The sequence below is a fragment of the Ambystoma mexicanum genome, chromosome 11 (genome assembly GCF_040938575.1).
Source record: "Ambystoma mexicanum isolate Mex_15411 chromosome 11, UKY_AmexF1_1, whole genome shotgun sequence".
NCBI classification, from domain to species: Eukaryota; Metazoa; Chordata; class Amphibia; order Caudata; family Ambystomatidae; genus Ambystoma; species Ambystoma mexicanum.
Genome location: NC_090934.1, coordinates 455449631 through 455477068, shown reverse-complemented (window position 1 = coordinate 455477068; position 27438 = coordinate 455449631). Strand labels below are relative to the sequence as shown.

Sequence of the window (27438 nt, the reverse complement as noted above, 5' to 3'; positions counted from 1 at the left end):
ACTGCCACCAGCCATTTCAAGTTGTGAGGGTTACATAAAAAGGGGCTAGTAGATAATCCCCCAGAACTCCACATAAGATGGTGTGTGCTGGACATAAAAGGAGAAAAGGTAAGTATAATCAATTTCACTTTACTATTCTTGGGAAAAGTAGTTCACACAAGAAACAGTATTTAAACCTTGTGGGAAATCTAAGGGATTTCTCGGTAACACTTCACTGAAGGTGCTGTGTGTCACCATACAAAAAGTAGATGCCTATGGAGTTTGTCAGACTCCAAAAACATTGGAAACATAATCCAAATCAGGTCAAAACACAAGAGAGAGTGAGAAAAAGTTCTCACTCACTCCAGGGTCAAAGTTAAAAAGTCCTAAAGTCCAGCAAAAGAGCTGGGGGTCTCTATGGTTGATGGGAATAAGCACATGAATGTGAATTCTCCCTAACACCAATAGAAGTGATTGCAATAGATGTCCCCCCATTTCCCCCCCAGTTTTCATTCTCCTGATTATTTCCCAAAAATTACTGCGGTAATTTCACAGTAATCATGCGCTAATTACTGCACTTACGCTTGAAAATGTAAAAGTCCTCACAGGTGCTCCCTGCGTGCCTCCTTTCTTTTACCTATGTCACCCCACCCCACCCACCTCAGTTGATTTTACCACTTCACCCCCTCCTATTACTCCCATCCTGTCTTTGTTTCATTTGATGCATGTTCTCTTCTGATGGCGTCTTGCGTTATCAATGCGTTAATCTCACAAGATTCTCCCAGTAATCCCCCGATAATGGGAAAACATCCGAACTTTAACTGGCTCTCTGGACCACACCCAACTCCCAACTTCACATGATGTCCTCTTTTCCCCTCCCCACCACTAGCCTGATGCCATTTCAATCTCTTTCCGCCGACAAATAGCTTTCTTGCACTTTTCTTTTTTGCATTTCCTGGATTTTTTTGCAATAATTGCTTGCATCGAGTAAAAATAAACAAAGGCAGGTTTTCATTTCTGAAAAGCCTCTCTGTTGCAAAGCACGATGGGAGATACAGTTATATTTTGGGGAGATGGGACACCCCTTTCCCTGTCAAATATCCCCAAACCTATCTGAGAAATTAAGTCACCGCTTTGTGCCCAGAGTTGTTTCTTTTTTGTTCCAATTCCCTTAAGCAGTTTTTGCACTTCGGCTTGATAAAATGTGGACTCTTTCTCTATGGGAAAAAGAATGGGATTAGGCCGAAAACAGTGTATTTTGCTTTCTTAAAAACTTTTTCATTTTTTAATGAATCTATCCCACACTTTCCAGGCTCGCAGTGGGAGGGGTTGGGGGAGATGCATGGCAATTTGTAACTGCTAAGGGAGACTCCAGGAGAAGGTGTGAGCCTTCCAAACCCTATCGCCCCCATTGAACTAGGTATACCACCAGTTCGATATAACCATACAAACCCAGGCTGTTGACATTGCTCACTCGCTGAAATCCTCTCCATACCTAATACTTAATATTAATGGAAGTACAGTCCCTTCACACATTTCATTTACAACTTACATTACTCTATGGTTGAATATTGGCCGATCCTATGTGCAGATGGCTGGGTGGGTATGATAAATATAATAGGTTATTTATAACACACTTAATACCTGCAGATTCCTAAGGGTGGAACAGGGGATCGAACCTTTGATGATCCATGTTGTCTTGCTTCCAAGGCGAGCAGGTTGCTGCTTAGCTATCCGCCCGGTGGCTAATTATCCCCTGATAATCCCATAATGAAGGCCAGCTCAGCTTTTTTGCTTTCCAAGTGCCATGTGCAGAAGACTGAGGCTGGTTTTCAGAACCAATACTGTTCGTCGAGAGTGCAGCAGTCCTCTGTTCAGTGCTCCCATGCCTAAGCCAGCAGCACATCACACTCATCAAGAGTCTCACACACAGATAACTTCAGAATGGGCCAAATAGTGCAAGTGTGGTGCATACGTGGTGTAGCCAGTATTGCTTTCTATGACAGGCCTGAACATTACGCATATGAGCCAAGTACAGTAACAAAGGGCTCATATCTGCCTCGACACACAGAGCAAAACCCAAGAAGGACCTCACAAACAGAAACTGGTGAGAAAAGTAGTCAGGGGCCATTTTGCCAAAATGGTCACCCATGGGTGCTGTACTGCAGCTGAGGATTCAGCCTGTGGTAGAAAAGCACAATGGTAGGAAAATTAAACCACTGCCATCAGCCATTTAAAGTTGTGAGGGTAACATGAAATGTTACATGAGAATTTAGGATAAGGGGCTAGTAGATGATCCCGCAGCACTCCACATAAGATGGTTTGTTCTGGGCCTACAAAGAGAAAAGGTAAGTAAAGTCAATTTCACTTTACTATTCTTGGGAACAGAAGTTCACACAAGAAAAGGTATTTAAACCTTATGAGAAATCTAAAGGATTTATCTGTGACACAGCACTGAAGGTGCTGTGTGTCACCATACAAAAAGTAGATTCCTATAGAGTTTGTCAAGCTCCAAAAACAGGGAAAACACATAATTCAAATCAGGTCAAAACACATGAGAGAGTGAGAAAAAGTTCTCACTCACTCCAGGGTCAAAGTTAAAAAGTCCTAAAGTCCAGCAAAAGAGCTGGGGGTCTCTAAGTTTATGGGAATTAGCACATACATGAGAATTCTCCCCAACACCTAGTAGAAGTGAATACAATAGATGTCCCCCCAGTTTTCATTCTCCTGATTATCTTCCAATAATTACTGCAGTAATTTCCCAGTAATCATGTGCTAATTACCGTAATGATGCTTGAACATTTTAAAGTCCCGACAGATGCTCCCTGAGTGCCTCCTTTCTTTTCCCTAGGTCCCCCCACGCACCTCAGTTGATTTTACCACTCTGCCCCCTCGTGTTACTCCCATTCTCTCTTTGTTTCATTTGATGCATTTTCTCTTCCGAGCACACTCATCAAGAGTCTCACACACAGATAACTTCAGAATGGTCCAAACAGTGCAACGAATGTGCATTCGTGGTGTAGCCAGGATTGCTTTCCATGGCGGGCCTGCACATTATGCATGTGAGCCAAGTACAGGGACCCTCGACCCATCAAGAGAGACATTTATTTTAGTAGGGAATGCTCCTGCAGATCAGGCCCAAGTTTGAAGTATTATAGGCTATATTATTCTTTTAAGTAAATGAAAGACAACATTCAAGCAAATGTCCCCTTCCATTGTACTAGAAAACAGAGTGATGAGAGCCCCAAACACATCTCCTGAGTGTTAATGTTGTACTTTGAAGACACACACGTAACTAAAAGGAGTGATGAAGATACCTGCCTGTAGTAGTCATTTTACAAGGTCCTGCACCTTGTTGTTGACTGTATGAAAAAAGATTTGAAGTGCAACAAAAATGAAAACCATTCTTGTTGGACTAGCAAGCAGACATTATGGAAATAAGCTCATCAGTTTAAAATGAAAGGAGATTTCCTTTGTGATTCAGTTTGAAACCTTGGAAGATTGTGTTTCTATCTGTGGTGTGTGTTTGGTTTTGTGAGCAGATACACCAATTGCATTGGAAATCGCTCAAACAGTCCCACTTACTAGGAAGACGTGTTATAGCCAGTTGAGCATATCCAATGCCTAATAGTGAGTACCAGAAGCATATGATATTAAAGGCTACCACATGTTGCCATTCTGGAACAGCAAGCCCAGCGGCGGGTTTCTATTTCTCCACTAATTGCATTCTGGAACTAGTAGTTTTGAATCTCTTAAATGGAATGAAACAGACTTAAGTAAAAACGAAGCTTAAAGCACAGCTCAGGAATAAAGTAGGGTGTTCCCTGTGACATGGACTCACCAGATCACGCTAGAAAATGTCAAAATATACATTTTAATATCATCATACGAAATGGTATTTTTTTATCGACTGAGTAAAGATGAGAGAAACTCAGCCATGCGAGAATTCCGATATTTATGTTGCACTTATCTGTACATTGCGACAGGATGTCCAGTAATGCATGAAACACACCAGTGTGCCCCTCCACACTCATCCCCTCCCAAGCAAGTCATGGGACAGGTTGGCTCTATGGGGAAAGGTGGTGGGCCTTGCCCCTCAGGCCACAGCCTGTCCACGTCACTCTAATACTCTTAAAATGACACGCACCTGTTGTTGCTGAGTTGGACGCCTGGTTCACCTGGAAAAGAAACAGAGAGAAAAGACCAGTTCAAATCAGTGCAGAATGAAGCCAAGCCTGCAACCACGGAAATACATAAACACATTGTTTGGATTACGGCTCGCACTTCGGTATTCAATTCCCATCAAGACAATGGAGTTAATGGGAAATAAGTGCTCTGAGGGAATATTCGAAAACTCACCGTTACTGGCAAGGCCAGCGCAGAACCCAGCAGGCAGAAGAAGGTAACGAGTTCTGTTTCCAGGTGCATGCTTGCAAGGTGTGAGAGTTCTGGGTGTGTATCAATGTCACCCCCTTTTATACATGTTGAGATGGGGAAGGGTAATGGCAGACTGTCCAGTCAGCCTCCAGGGAAACAGACCGTCACAGCATCAAACCCAAAACTGTCATAACATGCCCCGGAGACAGAACACCTTAAGAGAGAACGTGACTGCCAACCAGGCCTTATATCACCAGACATTCCAGAGTAAAGGGCCTGCTGGGGTCAAATGCACAGGGCAGCTCAAGTTATGAAAGAGGCACGTCTCCTCCAGAAGGCATCAGGGTTTGTCAATGTGGGCCAAAGGGCAGGGCTGGGCCAAGTGGCAGGAGCGGATTTGGAAATGTGGCGAATGCTGCTTTTCAAATCCCATCTGAATAGTGGGATTGGTAGAAAAAACAGTAACAGCAGTGTGCATGGCGCATCTATGTCCATGAGAACAGCAGAAGGCAGCAATGTCTGCGCAGCAGAGTAGAGCCACGGGGCAGACTGCGTGTCCTTTTCAGTATGGTGCCAGAGTGCGCTCACAACCATAGGGCAGAAGGAAGTGGTCCCGTCCACCAGACATCAGGAAGCACTGAAGAATGTAGAGCAGGCGTGGTGACCTCCCCTATAAGGCAGCAGGGGGTACCCTTGTAATAGGTTAACAGCAGTGGTGCAACACAATTGCGCTGACCGGGCATCAGCCCCCCACACCGGTCCCCCCAAAGTTTGGGCTATGTTGATCGGACAGAACGGGACACAGATGTTAAACGGCACCTGGGCTTCGCTGTTAACACAGGCCCTGCGTAATTACTAGCGTAAAGCATGTCACTGTTAGTACCTGCATTCAGAGGCACACATTTTTAGGCAATTGAAATCTTGATGCAGCGTTAGTAATGGCAAGCCAGTGGAGTAATTGGAGGGGTAGATAGGGGCCAGGAGACACAGCTCATTCTCACAGCAGTCCTTAAGTGGGTGCTTTTAGATGTAAAGGAGTTAACTGTTTGTAACATTGAATCTGCACTAGAAAAGTCTCATTAGAATAGGTAAATAAGTTAGATACCCTCACTCAAATAGGTTTGACCCCCCCACGATCTCTGAAGTTAGCACATCTCCCAACATTTGAAGGGTTAGACCCCACGAAATGTAGGTTTTGTTGCGCCCCTGACTAGCAGCGTCTCCTCTGCCTATAATAATAGTGACGGTACCGATGTCCACAGGGCAGCAGTGAGGGCTGCAGGCAGTGCCAACATCAACAGGAGAGCACGTGCTAATAGGACGGAAAGGGGTGCCTGTGTCCAATAGACCTTAGGGGGTGTTCATATCTGTCAGACAGCAGCCAGCTGCTCATGTTCAAAAGACATGGGGTGGTGGTTCAGCCACATTCACACAGCAGCACATCAATGAGGGCTGTGTGCCCCTCGTGCCAGTGTAACAGTGCAGTACTGTGTACTCCGAGTAGTAGAGGAACACAGGTCATTTATATGTAGGTCGTACTTTCTTCCTATTAGTTCACTTTATCAAAAAAGTGTATTTACTATAAGTCAATGATATAAAAGAAGTATAAAAAACATCCTTGGGCACACTTACTAAGCAATACATAGAAAAAAGTCATAAATATAAACTAAGTGACTCCTTCTCTATGCCGCACAGAACGTAAGAGGTCAGTGATCTTTGAGGCATAATTGGCTGTCAGCCTTGCAAGCATTCAGAACTAAGGCCACCCACAGGTGCCTAAAAGGTCCACCGAAAGTCTTTAATGGAATGTATTTATTGTTTATTTTATAACCGTGCTTATTATTGATACGAGTTCGGTTTCTACTCGCGGATCAGGGATTCGAGCCTTTGTTACTCCATGAGGTTTTGCTTCCAAGACCAGAGCGTTGACCCTGTGCTATCCTCCGTTCACATTTAAGAAAACATTTCTATCAACCACTTTTTGTTATGCCTTTCTGCCAACTGCATATTCATTTAAATACCTTTGCATTTAAAAAAATCGAGGGTCTCCCACTTCTCTGCCTTCCACCAGTCAGTGTCTTGAATCCATATTTAGAGAGAAGATGCGTCCACGTTTCTCAGATGTAATGACCTTCTCCAGTGTAGGTACCTAGCTATCTGTCCGATATAACATGTCGAACGTTTCCTCTTAAATTCCATGTAACCACAGCTCTAGTCTGATGCTGCTTGCAAAACCTTAATTAAGATAAGATACTCGGGTACCAACATATACATTTAAAGTGGAGTTTGATTGGAGGGAGGGCTTATGGCACAACCTTTCACCCAGGTGATGTAATGGGAAGTGACATCACAGGAAGAGGCATCACATGTTGGTGCCTGAAGGTGACACAATGGATAGGCCTTATTTTTTCAATGGCACTCTGCTTTCCACTAAATCTAACAGACAGAATAACCAAGCATTGGCAATATCAACAGTTTGGGAATATGTGTAGGCATGGGAAAGGCACTATCCTGGCATTGCCCCAGTGGTATTAAATGGCATTGATGTCAGCAGGTCCATCATGGTGTGAGTACCTGGGCATCGGATAGCAGTGCCTGGCAAATGTCTAATACTTATACACAAGCCAAAACTGTTGGATTAGCCAATGCTTGTTTTTAACAGGACTTCTGTGGTGGACCTGTGTGGTGCTTATAAATCAAGAGACTGAACGTAGACCTGTTTAAGACAATGTTTTTACACCAGTAGCGCGTTTACTGCTCCAATTAAGTCATGAACTCTCATCAGACTGCTTTGAAATAAACACTGGCAGGCCCATTGAGTGCAACATTTGATGGCAAGGCTTGAATGAAGCGAGCTCAAAAATACCCATGAGGATGTGTTTTTGGTGGGGAGGGGCAGGAACTCGGTGGGGATGGCCATTTGGGTTTATCATGGACATGGGCAGTCAATGGGTGAGCAAATAACCGAACAACACCTACAAGCTTTGTATCCCTCCTCATGTGCCATTTCTCCCCATCTGTCCTCTAATGCAATAGTTTCCGCTTATAGATGTCGCTTTAGCCCAATCTAAAATGACGGCATGCAAAGCTTACCAAAGCAATGATAATGGCTGTGAGTAATTCAACGCCTTCCATCCATCACTTTAGTTGTCCCAACCAACTGCTTAAATGGTAGAAGTGCGACTATGCAAAGCCCAGTCGTGCAACTTTTCACTATTCCTTGATTTTACACCACAATCCCGTCCAGAATTACATTTCTCAGCTGTCCTTAAATAGGTACATGCAGGATAGATTATTTGAATATAATTTGTCAGATACCTCAGTTGGTTGATGCACCTGCTGTAGCGATCGGTATGCAAGTTGCAGGCCACAAGTTTGCTTCATGGGGGAGCTTGAAAAGAATGCAATCCTTCTGCATCTGATGTAATTAGTAACTTTCAGTTGGCTAATGCCCTCCTATCTGAAGAGGGATCGGTAAGCAGGAAACGGATAGCTTTCCCAATACCCTGGAAGGCAAGTGGAAGAAGCAGACTGTAGCCACATGTCCAGGATGGTGGGAGATAGGGGAGAAAAGCAAAAGCAATGTTGGGAAGGTAGGAAGTCTCAGGATTGGGCACGCATCCACATACTCAAGAGCTCTGTGACTCTCACCCACACCGCCACTCTCACAAACTAGGTATCATGAGTGCCTGTTAGGCGAAATCACCTAAGCTGGTGGAGGGTTGGAAAGACTTCAATAAATTGTGCTGACAGACTAACAAACCAAACCAAACAGCCGCTAGTAAACCAAACATTTTAGTACATAATGAATTTCACTTTTTTGTTATGCAAGAACAATGGCTCACAAATGACAGTACCATGAGCTGTAAAAAAGCTGAAGGACAATTCCATCTGTTCTGTACACTATATACGTGATCATTATTAGTACTGTCACTTTATGGAGAGCAAACACCATACTCATTTAAGCCATGTGTTACAGGCTTTTGTGTAGTGCACACTTCTCAGAATCATTGCTGGCATGAAAACAAAATAAGGTCCATTTAGGGAGAGTGATTTGTGGTCAGGATCACATAGATTGGCCAAAACGGGAAAACCTAGCTGTGAGTCCAGGATTTCTTGGTACACCGCTTGCAAATGTGTGCATTTCACACTGCACATGTGCACACGTTCCTGTTTCTTCGTTAGATTACCTTTTTAAAAGGTTGAGAAGTTTAGGAAGTTCTGACTTTAAAGCTTACTTCATTCTACATTGATGTAAAGAATGTGTAGTTTTATTTTGCCAGTGCAAAACACAAAACTACAAATACCCAAAATGCAATGCATTGGAGCATAAAAGCCCCGGCTTGCTGAGTATATCACATGGACCAGCTTGACATTTCATTCATACACATGTGATGATATCTGCCACTCAAAGTCAATATTTGAAACACCCATGAATCCTATTGATATGTATGATATAATGAAACGTTGCATTGCTACAAATAACTAACCATGCAGTAAGTTACTTCAATTGGTGGTTTTCAAGTTTTAATTGTGTAAACTAATCTATATTCTAGACACTTTGGAATATCATGTCATCAATTTTAAGAGTTTTCAAAGGAACATACAAAAGAACGTCTTTAGAGATTTCTCTTACACGCTGAAAGCAACCTGATTTAGCAGTGTGTGATACAAGGTGTGATTTTCACTCTGACAAGTTATTGGGCCTCCATCACACAACTGCCAACTCTGCTTGGAAGTGATTCACTGCTAGCTTTGGCCAGAGCAGAACAAGTCAAAATGAAGGACTATTCCGTGCTGCTCCTCACTGACATGTGTTTTTCTCAGACTACCCCACCTGGGGCAAACCATGAAGCAGCAAATGTAGGAAAAGCACCCTTTTGAGCAGTCTGTGTGCTCACATAGACATTAAGTGCAGATTTTGACTCTTGAGGCCTAGTAGATGTCAGATAGAAAACAAGCATCCTGGAAGGGAGGGCAACCTGATACTGTTTGAATAGTGTGAAAAACCAGAAGGTGCCTCACCCACTAGTTCACAGGGATCTGTCATCCAGGTGTCTAGGACATGGCCATCATTTTTAGATCCAGTTCCTGGGGCTGGACCAGTGCGGGAGGTTCACCTGAGTGATGGGTCTTCGAGGAGTGGGAGTGGGATAACGAATGGCGAGACGCGGTATCCTTGCCCCTGTAACACCTTTACCACATCCTACCAGGTAGGATACGTGGGAAATGTACCCCCCCTTTCCCTTCACAAAAACATCCACATGCAAAGCCCACTCTGGGAGAAAACAGTCTCACACCCGAGCAGTGTACCTGACATGTCCGCTACTATGGTCAGGCGAAGTCAGGTAATTACTGACAATCACTCACATCTGACTTCCATTAAACTTCCCCACACTGATAAAAGGCAGAGAACGAAAACACACTCTGAGTGAGACAAAGCACATGAGGGAACAGCAATTTTGAGTCTGCAGCTGAACGAGGGGAGAAAGACAGCAAACCAAGAAGGGTTTGCAAGGAGGGAAAAACACTTGACCTTTTCAGCGAGAAACCGTTACTTTTGAGAAACCTCAGAGTCAAAAAGCATAAGGCCAGGAAACCAGGCTGAAGAATCCTGCATTGTGTGTCGGAGATACCGGAGGCCCTCCCAAGTAACCGACCAAGGCAGGGAGGAGCAGCAGCCACCATGGTATCATCCTTGGCTTCAAGAACAAAGAAGCGCCAGAGAGATCGACACAGCCGGTGAGTTGGGGAGACTGATGCAAGACCGGTCTGTGTTGAAGTCAAGGTTGCAAGCGGAACATTGTATAATGAGCGATGGAATGAATAGTGTTAAACGCGTGTGATGAAAGACATGAGTAAATCTAAATGGCTGATGAATGTTTAAACTTGAGAAGAAAAGATACAATACTGTTCACAGAGTGGTCTGGAACTGTGAATGTGCTCAATCGAAGGCATTTGTAAGGCGTCCCGCCAAGAAGTTGTGAAACAAAAGTAGAAGATTGATCAAAACATTTTGCAAAGTGAACCAAAGTGGTCCTGTGATGGTTTGAGCAAAACCCATCGCACTTTCCAAAGTCTTCATTTTTGATATCAAGAGGAAGCCATAGAAAGTGAGATTACATGGTCCGAGCCCGAACGAGGCAGACCAAATGTGAATATTGTGGAAACATGATCCGAGCCCAAAGCAGGGAGATCCACGATCTGAGTCTGAATGAGGGAGATCTATGGTTCTTGCCCGAACTAGGTTAACAAGTTTAAACATTGTGGTAAAAAGGGGGTCCGAGCCTGAAAGACAGAGACCCATGATGAACACTGGAAGCGAGATCGTATGCATGTGAAGATCCTGATAAGAGTGGACTGTTGATATTTGTTTGTTATGACAGGCCCTCCACAGTAAGAGACTGTTATTGGAAAAGAGGCTTTGGCAGAAGGCCCTGATACGTATACTTGGTACTGCATCCTCGTGGCAGAGAAGCCAGAGTGTGTACGAAGCTCGAACGTGCCGCCTTGCCCTCTGCTGAAAACGTGCGGGAGGGAAGCCAACTGCTCAGCCATCCTGACATGTTATTTCTTGAACACTTTTCTTTTTGCAAACACAATTTTCCCACACCCTTTTATATTTAGAAGTAAGGATTGGCAATTGGTTTATTAGTATAGGCCCTTTTATTTTGACAGAGATTTGACTAGTACTGTGTTATTATTATTTGATGGTTATAGCTTGCTCCCATCCTTAGATTTAGGTTAGATAGGCGTTCAACCAACTTGTGTCTGTCTTCACTGTTTGATACCATGCCTTCCTTCCATGTGGTGACAGGAGTGGTATACAATTCAATTAACACAAATTGAAACCCATGCTGATAATTGCCATACCACCAGAAGGAGAAAATAGGATTATTGAACTCCTTGAGTCAGATAGACTATTTACTATAAAAGGGACCTTGTGCTCCCAATTTCAAGTCCCAATTGGCCAACAAGATTTCTTTTTTCAAAACTCAGGTATTGTTGGATGCCCTTCCGATCTCCTGCTATAATATCCTACAGTGGGATCGAATAGTCTTAAAAATAAGACCCACACACATCTTCATTAGACCTAGCATCCTCAATCCACCTTTCCCTGAACCTTTCCTTTTTGGTACCAGGCTAGTTTAGGTTCTGTGTCCATCTGGTGTATTGATCAAACTACCCAGGTCTTCTCCTCCATCAGGATCAAGTTCATTGGAGTCAGACGACTTTGAAACCTCTCAGAGGATGTTGAGACCCTTTTCTTTCCAATTCAGAAAGTGTCATGGGGGGAACTCTTACTCCCCTGGAAAACATGGTCAACATTGGAGATATCATGGGCCAACTGGCTACCCATCAGATTTAGGCCACAGCCCATCTCCAAGAAAATTGAACAAGATTAGTCGAGTTACAGGCAAGACACCTATTACATTAATGGATACTGCAACCTTATCAGGAGGGCGAAGACCTAGGGAATTTCTTTTTGAATTTTGAGCGATTAGCTGAGCAATTGGGATGGGAAGAAAACCTACATTTCTTTTATTTGGGCTCCCTAATGAAAGGCGAGCTACAGACCGCCTACCAGCTACCTAACCTTGCCCAGGGGGCTACCTTTTTATCCATAAAAGTGGGGCTCCTTAGGGTAGGCCAAACCTGAAACTTCTATCGACAGAAATTAAGAGCTATTAGATTAAACCCCGCTGAAACCCCTCTGGAATTGGGGGAACACATCAAGAACACAGTGGTGTCCCTCTGGATTAACAACAAGACCATAGAAGAGTTGATTGAATTGTTAATTCTGGAACAATTCACCAATACTTTACCTACTTTTGAAAGCAGTATTGCAGCTAAACCAACCCACCCTAGTCATAGCTATTGAAGGCAGTAAAACATTTTCACTCTGTACACAGGAGTTAATCACAAACCCACACCAGATACCGCTTCCAATCCCAGGTATTAGATAGAGGGGTAGGGTTTTCCACACCCAAAGGGTGGATCCTGAAAGAGAGAATAGATGTCAGAAGACTAGACCCAAAGGGTATAGATGAAAGAAGGAGAGAAGGACTTAAAGGAATTAAATCTTCACCACCTATTTGTTTTTCATGTAAAGAAACTTGGCATCTAGCTCAACATTTCCCTAAAAATCTAAAAGAAGAACCTATGGAGATAGGGTGCCTAAGAGGGGATGAGTGGGAAGAAACAGAGGCTGATCTAGAAGCCCTCAGCATATGTATATGCCAGTCTTCAAAACTGACTTTACGTATGAAAAAGCCCTTGTCAATGGAAAGCCCATAAAAGCGCTAATTGATTGAGGCAGCAAACAAACCACCATAAGGGCTGATTTGGTGAAACAGCAGACTTAGAAAATGCAACCCTAGTTAGAGTCACACGTGTACACAGAGATAACAATATCTGGAGATCCTGGAAAAGGCAGACCAGCGAGTCACTGTGGAGCTGTGTAAGACGCTGGGAGAGCATCTGCACACTTCCCAAAGGGAAGAAAACTGCTGGAAAATAGCGGTGAGTCTGCCCAAAGTAGTTGGGGACCCTGGGGCATTCCAACAAGTGCAAGAACACAAAGGGTCTGATTCATAGAAGTGTTTTATAATGGCGCAATCCCATAGGAAAATGTTCCATGAATCAGGCCCAAAGTGTTTGAATGGTACCTCATTACTAATGAGGGCAAAGCCCAGAGTTTACAAAATCAATACTCAATAAGAAGAACGTTTGAATGTAGACAAGACAAAGTAAGAAGAATGTTTGAATGCCGTCAAGACAAAGTCCAAAGGCAAACCACAACTCAATACAGATACACGAGATGGCAATGCAGAGGAGAAATTTGAACAAGCATTGCCAAAAATAGATAAACCAAGCACCTCATGTTATATGTTATTTTGATATAAGTAAAGAACTGAGAAACATTAAACAATTTGCAAAGAAGCAGGTGATTGCCTCTTCTCTAGTCCCTGCCCCCTCACCTCTGTCTTATTGGAGCAGCAGACAAAGAGCTACAATTAAGAACCCATGTACGAGTTTATGCAACATGTCCATACCGTGTCGATTGTATGAAAGACGATATGCACTCAGACAGTCATTCTGAAGATACCTCACGTTGAGATAGTGGAAGGAAGTCACCAAGAAGGATGCCCACTGCCAAGGTGCCAGAATGCAGATATTGTAATCATGGATGAACGCTAAGTAAAAGTCTGATGACAACAGAAAGATGTCATAAAGAAGATATATAAACCTATGTTGAAACAATATGAAAATATTTAAGAATGATGATGTAACTGAAACGCAAAGAGAACATGTACCTAAAAATGAAGTATTCGTGCAAATAAGAAGATGAAGTAACTTGCTGATGAATAACTATAAATACACTGTAACACAAGGTAGAAAAAGCATATAGAAGTTTGCTAAAAAGAGGTATATACATAATGTTTAGGACAGCCATTGGAAGGAAATGGGCGATGGCACATGTTGAAGAATTAACTGATCTACTTCAAAATACGAGCCGAGGGTTGTAAATTGAAGAATTGATGAAGAAGCTGTTTTTGCGTGCAGAATAAGGGAGTATATTGGCCTGAAATCAAGGAGGCTATTTTGATAGATGGGTGCAAGGCACAAAGGGAGTCGAATGAACATGGAGTAAGATATATTTCTGCTAGGATTAGGAGGGACACGGACATTTGCAGATGCCAAGTGTGGGGCAAATACGAAGGCCAAAACCTATGTGAGGTGGAGTGAGCACACCTGTAAAGGCCAAAAGGGGAAATATCAGTAATTGAGAGGCTTTAATGGACAAAACCATGGTCTCCTAGCACGTGATGAAGAACTCAAAAAAAGACTATTCATTAGACGTTGAGTTATGATAGTGTTGTGCTCACACGGAATGTCCCAGAACAGTGAGCAGACTATGAGGTCAACTACAAACAATAGACCTTGACTAAGGATCAGGTCGATGAAATACAATGGACTAGTTGGGAAAACAAGAGAACAAGTTGACAAGGTTGTACATCTAGGTTACAATCTGTTCACGTGCTGCTAAGGAGCCAAATGCTTGAGGTTGGATAGGGTTGCCAACCAATCAAATGGCCTGCCACGCACTTTCATACACAAACACAATGTTGCAGTTATTAGCCTGCTTGCATATTCTCTGTTATGATCAGTAAATGATGTATATAGAAGTTGCCCATGGTGTGTCCTACAGACAAGGGACAGCCAATGAGATATCAACCCTTATGCAATTCTGTAAGTAGATATGTTCCCCTATTCCAATCCCTCCTTGTGATAGGTTTTCTGAAATGCCACGCATGATGACGTTACAAATGATGTATGTGAAAGTATGTAAACTCTGTAGATGCAAAATTATGTGTAAACATTGAGCATCTACTTTGACAGCTGTCATATCACCCTGCTTTCTTTCATTGAGATCAAAGCAGTATTTTACCATCTTTCCTTTGGTCTGTCCGGTTATTTGGTATGTGATATTTACTGGTAATTTCATCAACCACATAGAAAATGCTATGTGCTAGAGCTATGTGCTAGAGCACATTTGGTAGTGGTGCAGAGGGTTCTGGTCTAAATGACCTAGATCTAGGCCCAGTTCCAGACCGCGGACAATCGCCGCTCCTACCATTAGCTAGATGATCGAGAGTTTCCTGTGGGGGGAGAGGAGCATAAAAGAGCATGTGTTCAAGATTCGGTTTGGCAGGTCCCCCTTTGATGAAATTCCTCTCCAGTCCCTGCAGGCACCCTGCGGACTGAACGCAAACTGGTCAATTGTGGGAGAGCTGATGCAGAGGGACTCGAGCTGAATAGAAGACCATTGAATATGGTAAAAGATAAAGGGTGAGGGATTGTATTATGGTGTGTTGAATATATATATATAGAAAGAGTAACTGGATTTTTAGGGATTATAAAGAGGAGAAGGCATACCTCGATTTCACGGGCCCATGAAGGACAGAAAGAATACACACCCTAACTTCATATAGGAGGGTTATGTAAAGGGATTCCTGAGGCATAAAGCCAAAAAGACGATTGCATATTAAACTCCGAGACTGAGTCAATAAGAGATGAGATACATTTACTGAGAATAGTAAAGGAAGGCGTACCAAGGGGAACACATTGAAAGTGCACATGTGTAGGCAGTATAATATGTCTTTATACAGTTTTCTGTATGCTTAAACTGATAGATATGAAGCAACAGCAAAAATAAATAAATAAAAGTGATTTTTAATACACGTTTTAAAACAAAGGATTGATGTCAATCAAAAGGTTAAAATTGAATGAAATGTATATACAAATAAATAAGAGAACCTTAAGATACTAAAAAACCAAGAACGTTATAAAAATAATTGATAGACAGTATAAACGAAGGAGTAAGAAGAACAGTGGTGCAAAATGTTTTCAAAATATTTTGACTCACGGATTATAAGCAGCGATTGATGGTGCATGCTCAAAAAGTTTAAAACAAGATATTTAACAAACCTAAAAAGAAGAACAACAGACTGGGTAAGTATTGACAGTCTGAAATGACTTGTCACAGTAGAAGACACACCTCTTTTACACCTATGCAGAACATTGCTGAGATATACTGCACAAATTCGGAAATATAATTTTGAATGGGTCAAGGGCACAACTAATAAAGCACTTATCTTGTGCCCTCAAGAGGGTAAATTATCAAAACCGGTATTTCGTCACATGACGACATACTTACATGCCACTCACAAAGGAAAGAAGTTAGAGAAAAGATTGGCAATTCCAGAACTCTGGAAAATGTACCAAAGTGAGACAGAAGATCCAACTGAAAGGGAGTGGATGCTTAATCAGAACAAAAGAGTAGATGTATCACCTTCAGCCCTATTTTACCTCCTGAAGAGCAAGATGTAAAAGTTGAAGAAAAGGGATTGTATCCTTCAAAGGAATTGAAGGCAGCAGCGGGGTATGTTAATCCAACGTATGAGCCCCCTGCTCATAACAGTGAAGACACCTCAGAAGAGATAAGGAATAGAGAATGCAAAAGTATATCAACACACAATGAAGACTAACAGCGTGATGAGAGAAAAGAAAGACTAGACAAACAGATAGAGATGGAGGAAAAGGCAGAAAGACAGAAGAGAACAAAACATAGCTAAGGGCATGACAATGTTACTGAATGAATGGATCGGAGAACAAATATTGCTCAAACTAAACGAAAAAGTAATTGATGGAGTATGGGAAAGAGAGGAAAGGGAAGATCGAGAAAGAATAGAGAATGAGAATGATGAAGAGAGAATATACAATAAAGAAAGGGACAAAGAATGTAAGCAAAGGGAGGAACATTAAAGGTCTGAGATGAGAAAAGAAAAAGAGAGATTGAAAGGGGAGAGACAAAAGAGATAGAAGCCCAAAGACTGAAGGTACATAGGTTTCAAGGAAGGTGAGAGGATGGGGAGTTAAGGGAATTAAGGACAAAAAAGGAAGAAATGAACAGGAGTAGGGGATTAAATGATCATGAAACAGAATATTTATGGCACAGAAGCATAGTGCCTATAGAAGCAGAAGAACGGTTGGAAGAAGAAAGAAGGTCACAATAGCCACAAAGGGAGCTGCAAGGAATGCTGCGATCAGCATCGGCTGGTGGGAAGGATACAGAAGAAATAGAGCAGAGGCTTGGGAAATTATATAGGTAAATGAGGGACAGAGAAAGCTATGAGGCTCAAGAGAATACTGAAAACCCCCAATCAAAGGTAACTGAAAGTAAATCAAAGGGCATCAAAACATACTATCATAGAACGATGTCCTTAAGAAGACTAGATCTTGATGATGTAGAAGAAGATAACAGCCACATGAGCTGGGGCATAATGATGTCAGATGAAGAAAGAGAGGAGAATGAGAGGGAACAGAGAGAGGGTGCAAGTTTATTTTCAAGGGAATCGAGCATAGATAACAGGGTAAAATGGTTGGACCCAATAGAAAAAATATCAGAACCAACACCATGCGTGGAACGACAGCAAGCACAATCGCGTAGTACAGGGTGGGCAGGTATGATTATGAATCAGGATTGTCACAATTCCCCCTATTAGAGAAAAGGATTATTGACCACAATATATATCGTGGGCCAAAATGGATAAGGAGAATTTAAAGTGCACACTACCAAGTTTAACTTCGCGTGCAGGAAAAAGGATTTCTGAACTAGAGAAAAGAACGCTAGGGGCAACTTTAGGTATAGGCAACATTAAAGGCCTAATATCTGCCATCCTAGGGTAGAGGGGTAATGACATTTGGAAAAGAGCAGGATACCCGAAAGTCACTGCAAAAAACAAGGATACCAGAAAGTCACTGCAAAAATCACAGTACACAATGGATTTCATAATTGTAGAGCAGCTGTATGGCGATCACATAGAGTACAATATCCTGATACAGAAGATATTGGGGCAATAATGACTAGGAAACTGGGAGAAACTGAATACCCCATTGCTTTTATTCAGGACTGATGGAATTTGGAAACGCATGAACCATTGGTCAAGATGGTAGCATTATTTTACCATATTTTATTTCTAGGGCTGCCAGAGCCGGTACAACGTCAGCTAAAAAAACATGTAGGAATGGAAACAAAGTAATGGCCATAGATACAATTGACAATTGTGCATTACTATAGAATTTTAAGGGAGAAAGACAAAAAGAAAGCAAAGGGTAGAAAACAGGAAGAAGCGAAGTTGGTTCAGAAATAATTATCAAAATACACCATAAAAGGAGCAGTATTGACAAAAAATGAGGGAGCGACGGCACACACCGTGCAGTTACCACAGGAGAATAAAACAGCAAATGCTATGGATCAGAACAGGTATAATTTTATGCCAAGAGGCAGAGGAAATGGGCCTTGAGGAGGATTTAATGGCAGACAGATACTGCAATGTTGGAGTTGCAGTAAATTAGGACATTTAGCTAGAGTATGAGAAAGCAGCTGACGCATGCAGTAACAGAATTGGTGAATTCCAAGAGGGGGAATGGGATATGCTCTACAGTACAGCCCAGATTTTCGAGGATAATATGCCCAAAATCACACGCAAGCTCAGACGTATGCACTGCATATACAAGTCCCAATGCAGCTGCAGTCCCCACAAAGGCAACAACATCAAGCACCAATACAACAAGTACGATATATTCCAATGCAACAGGAGGTGCATTACAATGCCCATGAATGAATATGGGAGCCACGCAAGTAGCCACACCCACATTGGGGAATATGACTGTGGTGTGAGAAAATCCTTTCACAAGTACGTGGGTGGATTTATATCCACAATAGGACAGTCCACAGAAGAACCTGATTTTTTCAGTGCTATCTGTGACACCAGATCCCAGAGTGGAACCAAGGGTCAAGGTGGCGATAGGAGGCAAGACGTGTTTCATTTCTTGTGTACACTAGTGCAACTCGTTCCTGTGTCCATGAGGAGAAATATCCAATGTCAGGCATTGTCATGAATACACCGGAAATTTCTGGGGCAATGAATAAAGTTCAATTTACAGACTAATTACTCAATTCTATAGGTGAACGCTACATATGTATGTCCTTACTTTACTCTAGACGTGGGCTCAGATCATATATAATATGTTTGTCGATATCTGGAGATCTGGTAACATTCCTCCTACTTCGAGGACCTCTATTTTGATTGCAGTTTTTAGAAAGGATAGGAGGAAGTTCCATCCAACTATCGGTTTCTTGCCATGTTGGATAGTAGTACAAATATATTTGCTACTATTCTCTTGAAAAAGTTAAATCAGGGGGTGTATTCTAAACAGCTATTGCATAAATGCCAAACAGGTTTCTGTAAAAATCATTCGACTTTGCACAACTCTTAAGTGTGCTATAAGCTGCAGTGACTGAGGCCAAGCCTTTATACATCTGTTATATTGATTTTTCGAATAGGTGTTTGGCACCGTCAATCCTTCTCGCCTCTGGGCAAAATGGACCGAATGGAATATTGACCTTCAGTTATTATACTTCATCCAGTCATTTTACTCCGACGCTACGGTTAGAGTTCGGATTAATCATGAGGGTCTTTTGACTGAACCTATAGCAAGTAATATTGGGCTAAAACAGGGTGGTACGCTCTCATCCATTTTATATAATTTATATACCTCAGACATGGTGCAGGCCATTGGTAGGGTCCAAAACTTCCCACCTGTTATTGGTGGTGAACACATTCCCTGGCTTAGCTGCACGGATGACACTATTGTTTTAGATCAGACCCAGATTGGCCTGCAGCATTCCATCCCTGAACTGATGCGTTATGCCAGTCGAAATGATCTAATAATAAACACTGGTAAAACCAAGATTATACAAATAAGGCCTAACGTTAAATCTGAAACCTTCAGATGGAGACTTGACACTATCCCGATGTGGTGACCTCTATCTGGGATTCCATATTAAATCTCTCCCTAGTAGACGTTACTACATTGATTTCTTCTTTCCTAAAATTATGAGTAAGTGGCAGGTCTTAAGAAAGTTTATCCATACACATGGAGGTGGCAGTCTGGAGGGCATGATTACTGTTTATCGTACCTGTATTATGCCTGGGATTTTATATGGTTCTGTCTTTTTATCTGAGGATAAGGCATCCTCACTAGAGGCACTTGAAGGTAACATTTTGAGATCCATTTTGGGAGTTCCTCAGTCAGTACGCGCGCGTAGAGGCGCTCAGATTGGAATTAGGCATCCAATCTCTTCTCTCCCGATGGCTGATCTCTCGGTGTAAATTATGGCATACCATATTGTCTGCATGTGCAGAGTCTTTGCTATCATTGGTCACCAAATAACCCTCACTGTGACTAATACCTTTATGGTCTGTCTTCAGGGAAGCACTTAGTGTCACCTGGCTGCGATTGGCATGACTATTGATGAATTGTTGGATTGCCCTTATGTTTTACAATCTTTCAAAAGCAAAACAGCAGTATGGAATGCTGATTCATCCTGTCTAAATTGCAGGGGGGGGGAATGTATTACACATATGCAGGACAGAGTTTTACCCCCAACTAAGGCTTGTTATAACCTATTTAAGATTTGACCTTCTTCCCACTAAAGAACATTTCGGTAGATTGAGTGGGACCTCCTATGAAGAAAGGGTATGCAGGGTATGCAAGTGCTCCATTGAAACCTTTCGTCACATGCTTACCTGTTGTCCAAATCTGGTTACGTTATACAACAAAGGGTACGCAATGGATAAATATTACAAGTATTTTGTATCATCCGAGCAATTTTGGAGCAATATCTATTGTGGTAATCTATAGTTGCAACATTGGGGGCCTTTTACATTTGGAAAGAGATGATAAGGTCGGTAGAGCATACTATTTGTTGATTGATTTACTTCATCTGAATTTGAAGTGTTATGAATTAGAAGAGATATAGCTCTGTTAATGTGTAAATATGTTATTTGTATGGTCAAGATTAGTATAAGTTATGATATATGTAACCTTTGAAGTAGAATAAAAAAAGGATTTGTGGTATATGATGAACGAATAGCAGCTGTGTTTAAAAGAAATGTTATGTGTTTAATATATTTGTATGTGTATGTAATGTGTGCTGCATAAGGTTGTTGTTATAACCATTGCAAAATAATAATTATACTCTAGACAAACGCCGGTAAACATATTAGGGTGTGATTTGATGACAAAACTTAACATGACAATGGGCCTCAGTACGGGTCTGGCGGTGTGATACCAACGGCTTTCCACTGGACCCGTAAAACATTACTGGCGCCTGACTTCCCGGTGCCACCGGGCTATTCCAAGTCTGGCGGCTGGGAAGTCAGGCACTGGTAATTTTGTAATTCCCTCTGAGTCCCATAGGACTCAATGGGAATGGGGAACACGGAAGCACCACAGTGCCGGTGCCTCCATGAAACTCTGTGGGCGGGTGCTGTTCTGCCAGGTCTGACCCTGGTGAGAGGGACAGCACCCGCCGGTGCAGTTGTAGTGTGCCGGTACAGAAACAACGGTGCTGGTAGGCTTACTGGCACCATTGTTTCCGGACTGGTACACTCAACATGAGGCTCGATATCTTTTACTGATGAATGGATAGTGGGTTCTACTCAAGGAATGCATTACATAAATGTGAGGGAGCTCATACTTGCATTCACTGGAAAGAAAGCCCTACCTGAGTAGACAAAGAAGTGTTTTTGTATGGAGTGACTATCTTATTATCATAGTTGCCTAAATTGATTGGCAAGCCATTGAGGAGACCTGATATGTTTTGTTCAGGCCAGAGATTCCTATGGATGATGAGGATGGGCAAATGATCCCTTTGGAACTAGAAGCAGCAATAGTAAGAGAAGAACGGGTGATGATTCGCGGGAAAGACGATGAGGGAAGGGGATGGAGAACAGTGATAGCTCTTGATGAAGGATACACGTTGACAGATTTGACGGACAAGGAGTTATTTTGGGACGACTATTGGAATGAGGCGGTAGTATTTTTTATAAATCTTACTTATTGGATTAAAGTAGAAAATGTAGAAATACTGCAGAGAATGGCATTGGTAAAAAAGAAACTGTTTTTTCAGGAAGACTTGGAAAAAGTACCAAATATCTTATGTACTACAAGTCCATATGACATGGGTTAAATGAAAGGAGAGGGAGCAGTACAACTTAAGTTCAAACCAGGAGCAATTCTCCCATGTGCAAAACAATATTCTATGTCTAGAGAAGTGGATGAAGGTACATTCAAAACCATATCCACTTTAATGAAACAAGAACCTTTGGTCCCATCTGATTCCCTGTGTAACAATGCTGTGTACCCTGTCAAAAAATCAACTGGGGGTCGTGGAAATTCATCCAGGACCTGAGACCCGTAAACAATATAGTCAAAGCAGAATTTCCTTTAGTTCCAAATTCTGTGAAAATACTGTGTAATATCCCATCGAAAGCAACGTATTTTACTGTTGTAGATTTAAAAAAAAACATTTTTCTCAATTCCCCTTCATGAAGACTCACAAGACTTGACTTCTTTTTCATATAGAAAGATTTGTCTGAAACATACTTGTTTACCTTCAGGGGTACTTTGAGTCCCCATCAATTTTGTATAGAGTCCTTCAGATGGACTTGGATAATGTTCAACTTGAAAATACCATAAGTCAATATGTTGATGACATTGTAGTGCGCAGTGATACAGAATAATGATGCAGAACAGACTTTGTCAAACTTATGACTATACTGGCAAAGAAGGAGTACAAAGTGGATAATAAGAAATTACAATATTGCCAAGAAGAAGTACTGTATATATGGCAATTGATCTCACACAAAGGGAGAAAAGTGACACCTGAAAGAGCAGAGGCTATTATGAGGACTGAACAGCCAAAAACAGTGAGACAAATGCAAAAATGTGTAAACCTATGTAAATATTGCAGGGCCTGGGTCTTTGATTACAGTACATATATTGACCACTCTTAAAAGGACTTAAGGAGGCACAGATGACTAAAAATAAACTAATATGGACAGAAGAGAGGACTGCAGAGATTCAGGAATTAAAAAAGGTGATCAGCACAGCCCCTTTGTTAGGGATGCCAAATTACAGTGAAAAATGTGACTTATTCTCTCATTCAAATGGAGAAGTAAGGACAGCAGTGGTTACACAGAAAACAACATTAGGACATGGTCATAATCCATTGGCTTATTATGGTGGGATCTCAGATCCAGTCATGAAAGGACATCATCTTTGTGAGCAATCTTTGGTATCAGCTGCATTTACAATCAGAAAAGCCTCAATCATGACCATGGGGTGTTCATTGACGTTGATTGTAGAACATGAATTATTCACAATTTTGCAAAAATCGAAAAGCACATTGACCACACTAGGAGCGTCAGGGTGTGGGGTAATTATCTCAAACCCTGCAATTAAAATTGTCAGGTGTAGCACAGTAAATCTAGCAATGCTTATAGCTGAACCAGTTGGAGAAGATGATGATATGCATGATTTAACAACTTATACTGAGTGTTATAATATTCCCAATGTTAGAGAAAATGCGTCAATCAGGGATTGACCAAAAGATTGGGGTGAGACATTCAGGATTGACAGTGGTAAAGTTGAACCTAGAAGGTACATTTGAGGTAATGATTATTAGGAGATTGTCCCCAAATTATTAAGAACAGGCTGCACAATTAGCCAGGCTAATTGATGCGCTGTGATGCTTTGAGGATGAGGAAGTGACGGTGTACTCTGACTCCGCCCATGTGACATCAACTGTACAAGCAGGCTTGACACATTGGAAAAGGACGGGTTTCCTCTGCGAAGATGAACTTCAGTGCAACATGCAGTATTATTAAACAAACATATTGAAGCATTGTGTTTCCCAGAGACCACAGTGATTGTAAAATGCAGAGCCCATTCAAAGAGAGCAGATTTAATCTCTTGCAGAAATGAAGCTGCAGATTATGAGAACAAAAAAGCAGCCTATTAGACAACCGTATTTGAGAGTGAATTAAAGAATATAAAGCAGGCAACAAGGTGATGCATGTTGGTTAAAGAAGGATTTATTATGACATCCATTGTGCAGTTAATTGAAATAGAAGGACGAGCATTGCAGGAAGAAAACTAGTTATGGAAAAAAACGTTATGTTCTTTACCCCCTACTGAGGCAATTTGGAGACAAGATAGCACTGCAAAATCAGTTATGCCTCTAGCATTATTGAGGGTAGCGTTGGAACAGCTTCATTACCCAGCACATGTGAATCTAGAAAGTCTAGCTGCTACTATTGCAGAAGAATGGTTTGTACCAAACCTATATGAACATGTGGCACAGTTCATTATAAACTGTATTGTATGCCAGAAATGTACTGCATGACACACTCTGTGAACAGTGAGAGGAGAAATTCCCAGACCAAATGGACCATTCCAGCATCTACACATCGATCATATAGACATGCTGCAGACTTGCAATCGTTAGTGGTATATCTTAGCTGTAGTATGTCCCGTTTCAAGATGGATAGAAGCGGGTCCATGCATGCGCCCTGATGCTGCATGTGCTGCCAAATATTTCCAAGATATGGTGTGTGAAGTTTAGCGATCCAATAATAGATACCACTTTGTAAATTAGCTATTTGAAAATATAGTTCTGATATTAGGAATTAAGCACACGTTTGCTTCAGCTTATCAACTCCAAGCAAACAGATTTTTTGTGAGAAATTAAATGGCCGTTTGAAAGAAAGAATGGCAAAACTGAAAGCCAATTTAAAGAAGGGGTGGCTTCATTTTCTACCCCTCGCAGAACCAGCCAGGTTCGAGCCATCATCTGACGCCACATGAGTTGGTGACTGGACGCTGCATGAAAACTCCTCTCACTTACCCAACAAGTGCAAATGCAGATGTCCATAGTGTAGCAAGGGCTTAGGCAACAAAATGCATGATTATTTGAAAACAATGACTAAACGTGTTTCTTTTATGTCTCTACAGCTCCAGAACTGATGGGAGGGGTCAAGACAAAAAAACCCACAATCAGCCATTGATTTGGAAGAGACGCTCAAGACCCTTTGTTTATACCCAAGGGACCAGGTGCTGGTTCATAAATGTGTGCACACCTGGCATACCCCTTTTTTTAAGGTCTTCATGAAGTAGAGGAAGTAAGCCATACTGCTGTAAAACTAAAAGGAAGAAGAGCATGGATTTATTTGCATGACCTCAAACCATACAAAGGAGAAAACTTGACCTCTCCTGCAGCTACCCTTACTGAAGTAGGTGAAGAATGTCAGTGAATACAGACAATATCCAGGACGAAAAGTCAAGACAAGACAAAGGAATAAGAAGCACAACTTTTAGATTAGGGTTTCTTAAGGACTGATGTACTTGCAGTGATCTCGGAACAGCTTCCCTAGACTGGGATCAAAGAGAAAATGGTACAGAAGCATTAGAAGTCAGAAGAAAAGAAAAAGAAGAATACTGTATTTTGTCATGCTGCCCATTATACACATGTTCTTACTTGCAGTGTTTTTATACATATTACAGTCTTACCCAGCTTTAATAAGAAGACATAGGGATATAGTGATGTTTCTCGGAAATCCTCAAAATAGAGAGAATTATATTGGCAATTATTATCCAGTTTTTGCTATAAATTCATTTGATATATGTTAAACATAAACAGAGAAATGGAAATGTTTCAAGAGGTAAGAACTGTAGCTCCATGAAAAAAAATATGTACTATACATAGAATTATTATTGGAGCTTTTTGTGGTATTTTGATTTTAGCTGCTATCCTTATTACATTGGCATTCACACACATTATAATCAGTGATGAGAAAGAAAACAGGACATCTCCCATTGTTCCCGTTATACCCATTGTCCATATTAAGAGTCCAAAACCCCACTGATTCCTGATATTGACAGACATTTTTCTTGAATAAAGAGAGATGCTGAGGAAGACAATGAAAGTATAGATACATCATCTCACCTACCTAATATTCTATGGTACCAGCACATGAAAGAGGTGGGAGAAAGAACATTGGAAGAGAGTTGTTGTCTGCTCATTAATACCGTAGGCTATGAATGCTGCAAGAACATTTATTGCAAGAGAAATGTCTTCACACAACGTAAAATGTGTCAGTCATCTGGCAACATGTACCACCAGATAACAATTCAAAGGAAAATGGGCAACTCTGAGATGGCAATCCAGACAGACTTTTCCATACGAAGGTACATACGTGAAGACAAAAAAAATGAAGACTGGACTAGGATGGACAAACAAAAAGCATATGTATCCATCCCAGTATGGAGAGAAAATACAAACTGTCGAAATGAAGACAATGAAATGCTCAGATATGACTGAAAGATCAGGAGAGCCTGGATGCTGGGAATGAGCAAAGCTGTTTGTGTGTGGGTGTGTAGCAACTGGCAACGGATGGGAAGATAGACTTATATCATGCCCTGCACATTTATTGAAGAAAGAAAAAGTTCACAAGGTGCTAATGGTGAACGATGAATGCCTGGAATCATAGGCCAATTATGCAAAACTATTAACCTGGGTTGATAACGAAGCAGGACCAGTGCATAGATCACAATTGAAGAACGCATCAACCAGCTTCAAGAATGATGGCAAGGTCCACATTCGAAATCAAGGTTTTGGAGAAATAATTGAAGTACCAGGGATGAATGAAGGAACTGCAGTTCTAATGGATAGGTATTAGGCCTGCAGATCCAGAGCTTACATGCAGTTGCCTAAAGATTGGGGAGGAGTGTGCTTCATTCTAAATGTACACGTCCCAGCATTGGTGATTCCCCAAACTGACTTCCATATTGAGGAGTTCCCAAAAATGAATGAATACAACAGAAGGAAGAGGTAATTTCATCTTTGTTGACTAAAAAGAGAAACTTATTTCTCATCAAAATCAATAAAGGCTTATGAAGACATTCCTTATGAATGCAAATTATTCAGTGCGACTGCCATGATAATAACATCTATATTTATACCGGGACTTCAAGCTGTAGTAAATGCCAAGTGGTTACAGATCACTAGGTGGGAATTGCTGCAGACAATTTAATGCAATAATAAAAGGATTCAATGCAATCAAAGAACAATTGAGAGCCATCGGGCTGATGACACTCCAAAACAGGTATGTTCTGGGCCTGATAACAGCAATGGAAGGAAGCACCTGTGCCAAGGTCGGGCCATCTTGCTGTGAATTTACACCGTCCTATGGTGGAGAAAATGGAACCCTGACAGAAGCAATAATGATGTTAACAACCGGCAGGAGAAAATTGACTCTCATGCTTATTTTCATGGATTCCATCTTGGTTGGTGAATGCTCTCAAATTACTTGATGCAATATTAGTGTTGCTGGGATTCTCTCTCTTAAGGATCATCTTGGGACAATGCCAAAAAACAGCCAAGAAAGATATCGGAGTGAAGATAATGATTGGCATTAACAGTGGGTCTGGAGAGAAACACAGACTGAATAAAGTATTGGAGAACAAACTCCAAGAAGAGCTTTCTTGCACCTCCAGGGACAAAGTTTTACTAGGCCCAAGATCAGAAGAAGTAATCATGCAAATAAGAAGATGAAGTAACTTGCTGACCAATAACTGTAAATATGCTGCAACACAAGATAGAATAAG

The 27438-nt window shown here is 41.6% G+C and overlaps 1 protein-coding gene across 1 annotated transcript in view; it reads right to left on the bottom strand.

The window, feature by feature from the left end:
* LOC138505004 (astacin-like metalloendopeptidase) overlaps nucleotides 1–4423 on the bottom strand; it is a 213812-nt gene extending 209389 nt beyond the window's left edge. The window contains exons 1-2 of the mRNA XM_069625362.1: nucleotides 4339–4423; nucleotides 4127–4157 (exon numbers count right to left, since the gene is read on the bottom strand). Coding sequence (XP_069481463.1) covers nucleotides 4127–4157; nucleotides 4339–4407 — 100 coding nt within the window. The 5' untranslated portion in view covers nucleotides 4408–4423. The remainder of the gene's footprint in view (nucleotides 1–4126; nucleotides 4158–4338) is intronic.
* Nucleotides 4424–27438: the final 23015 nt, after the last annotated feature.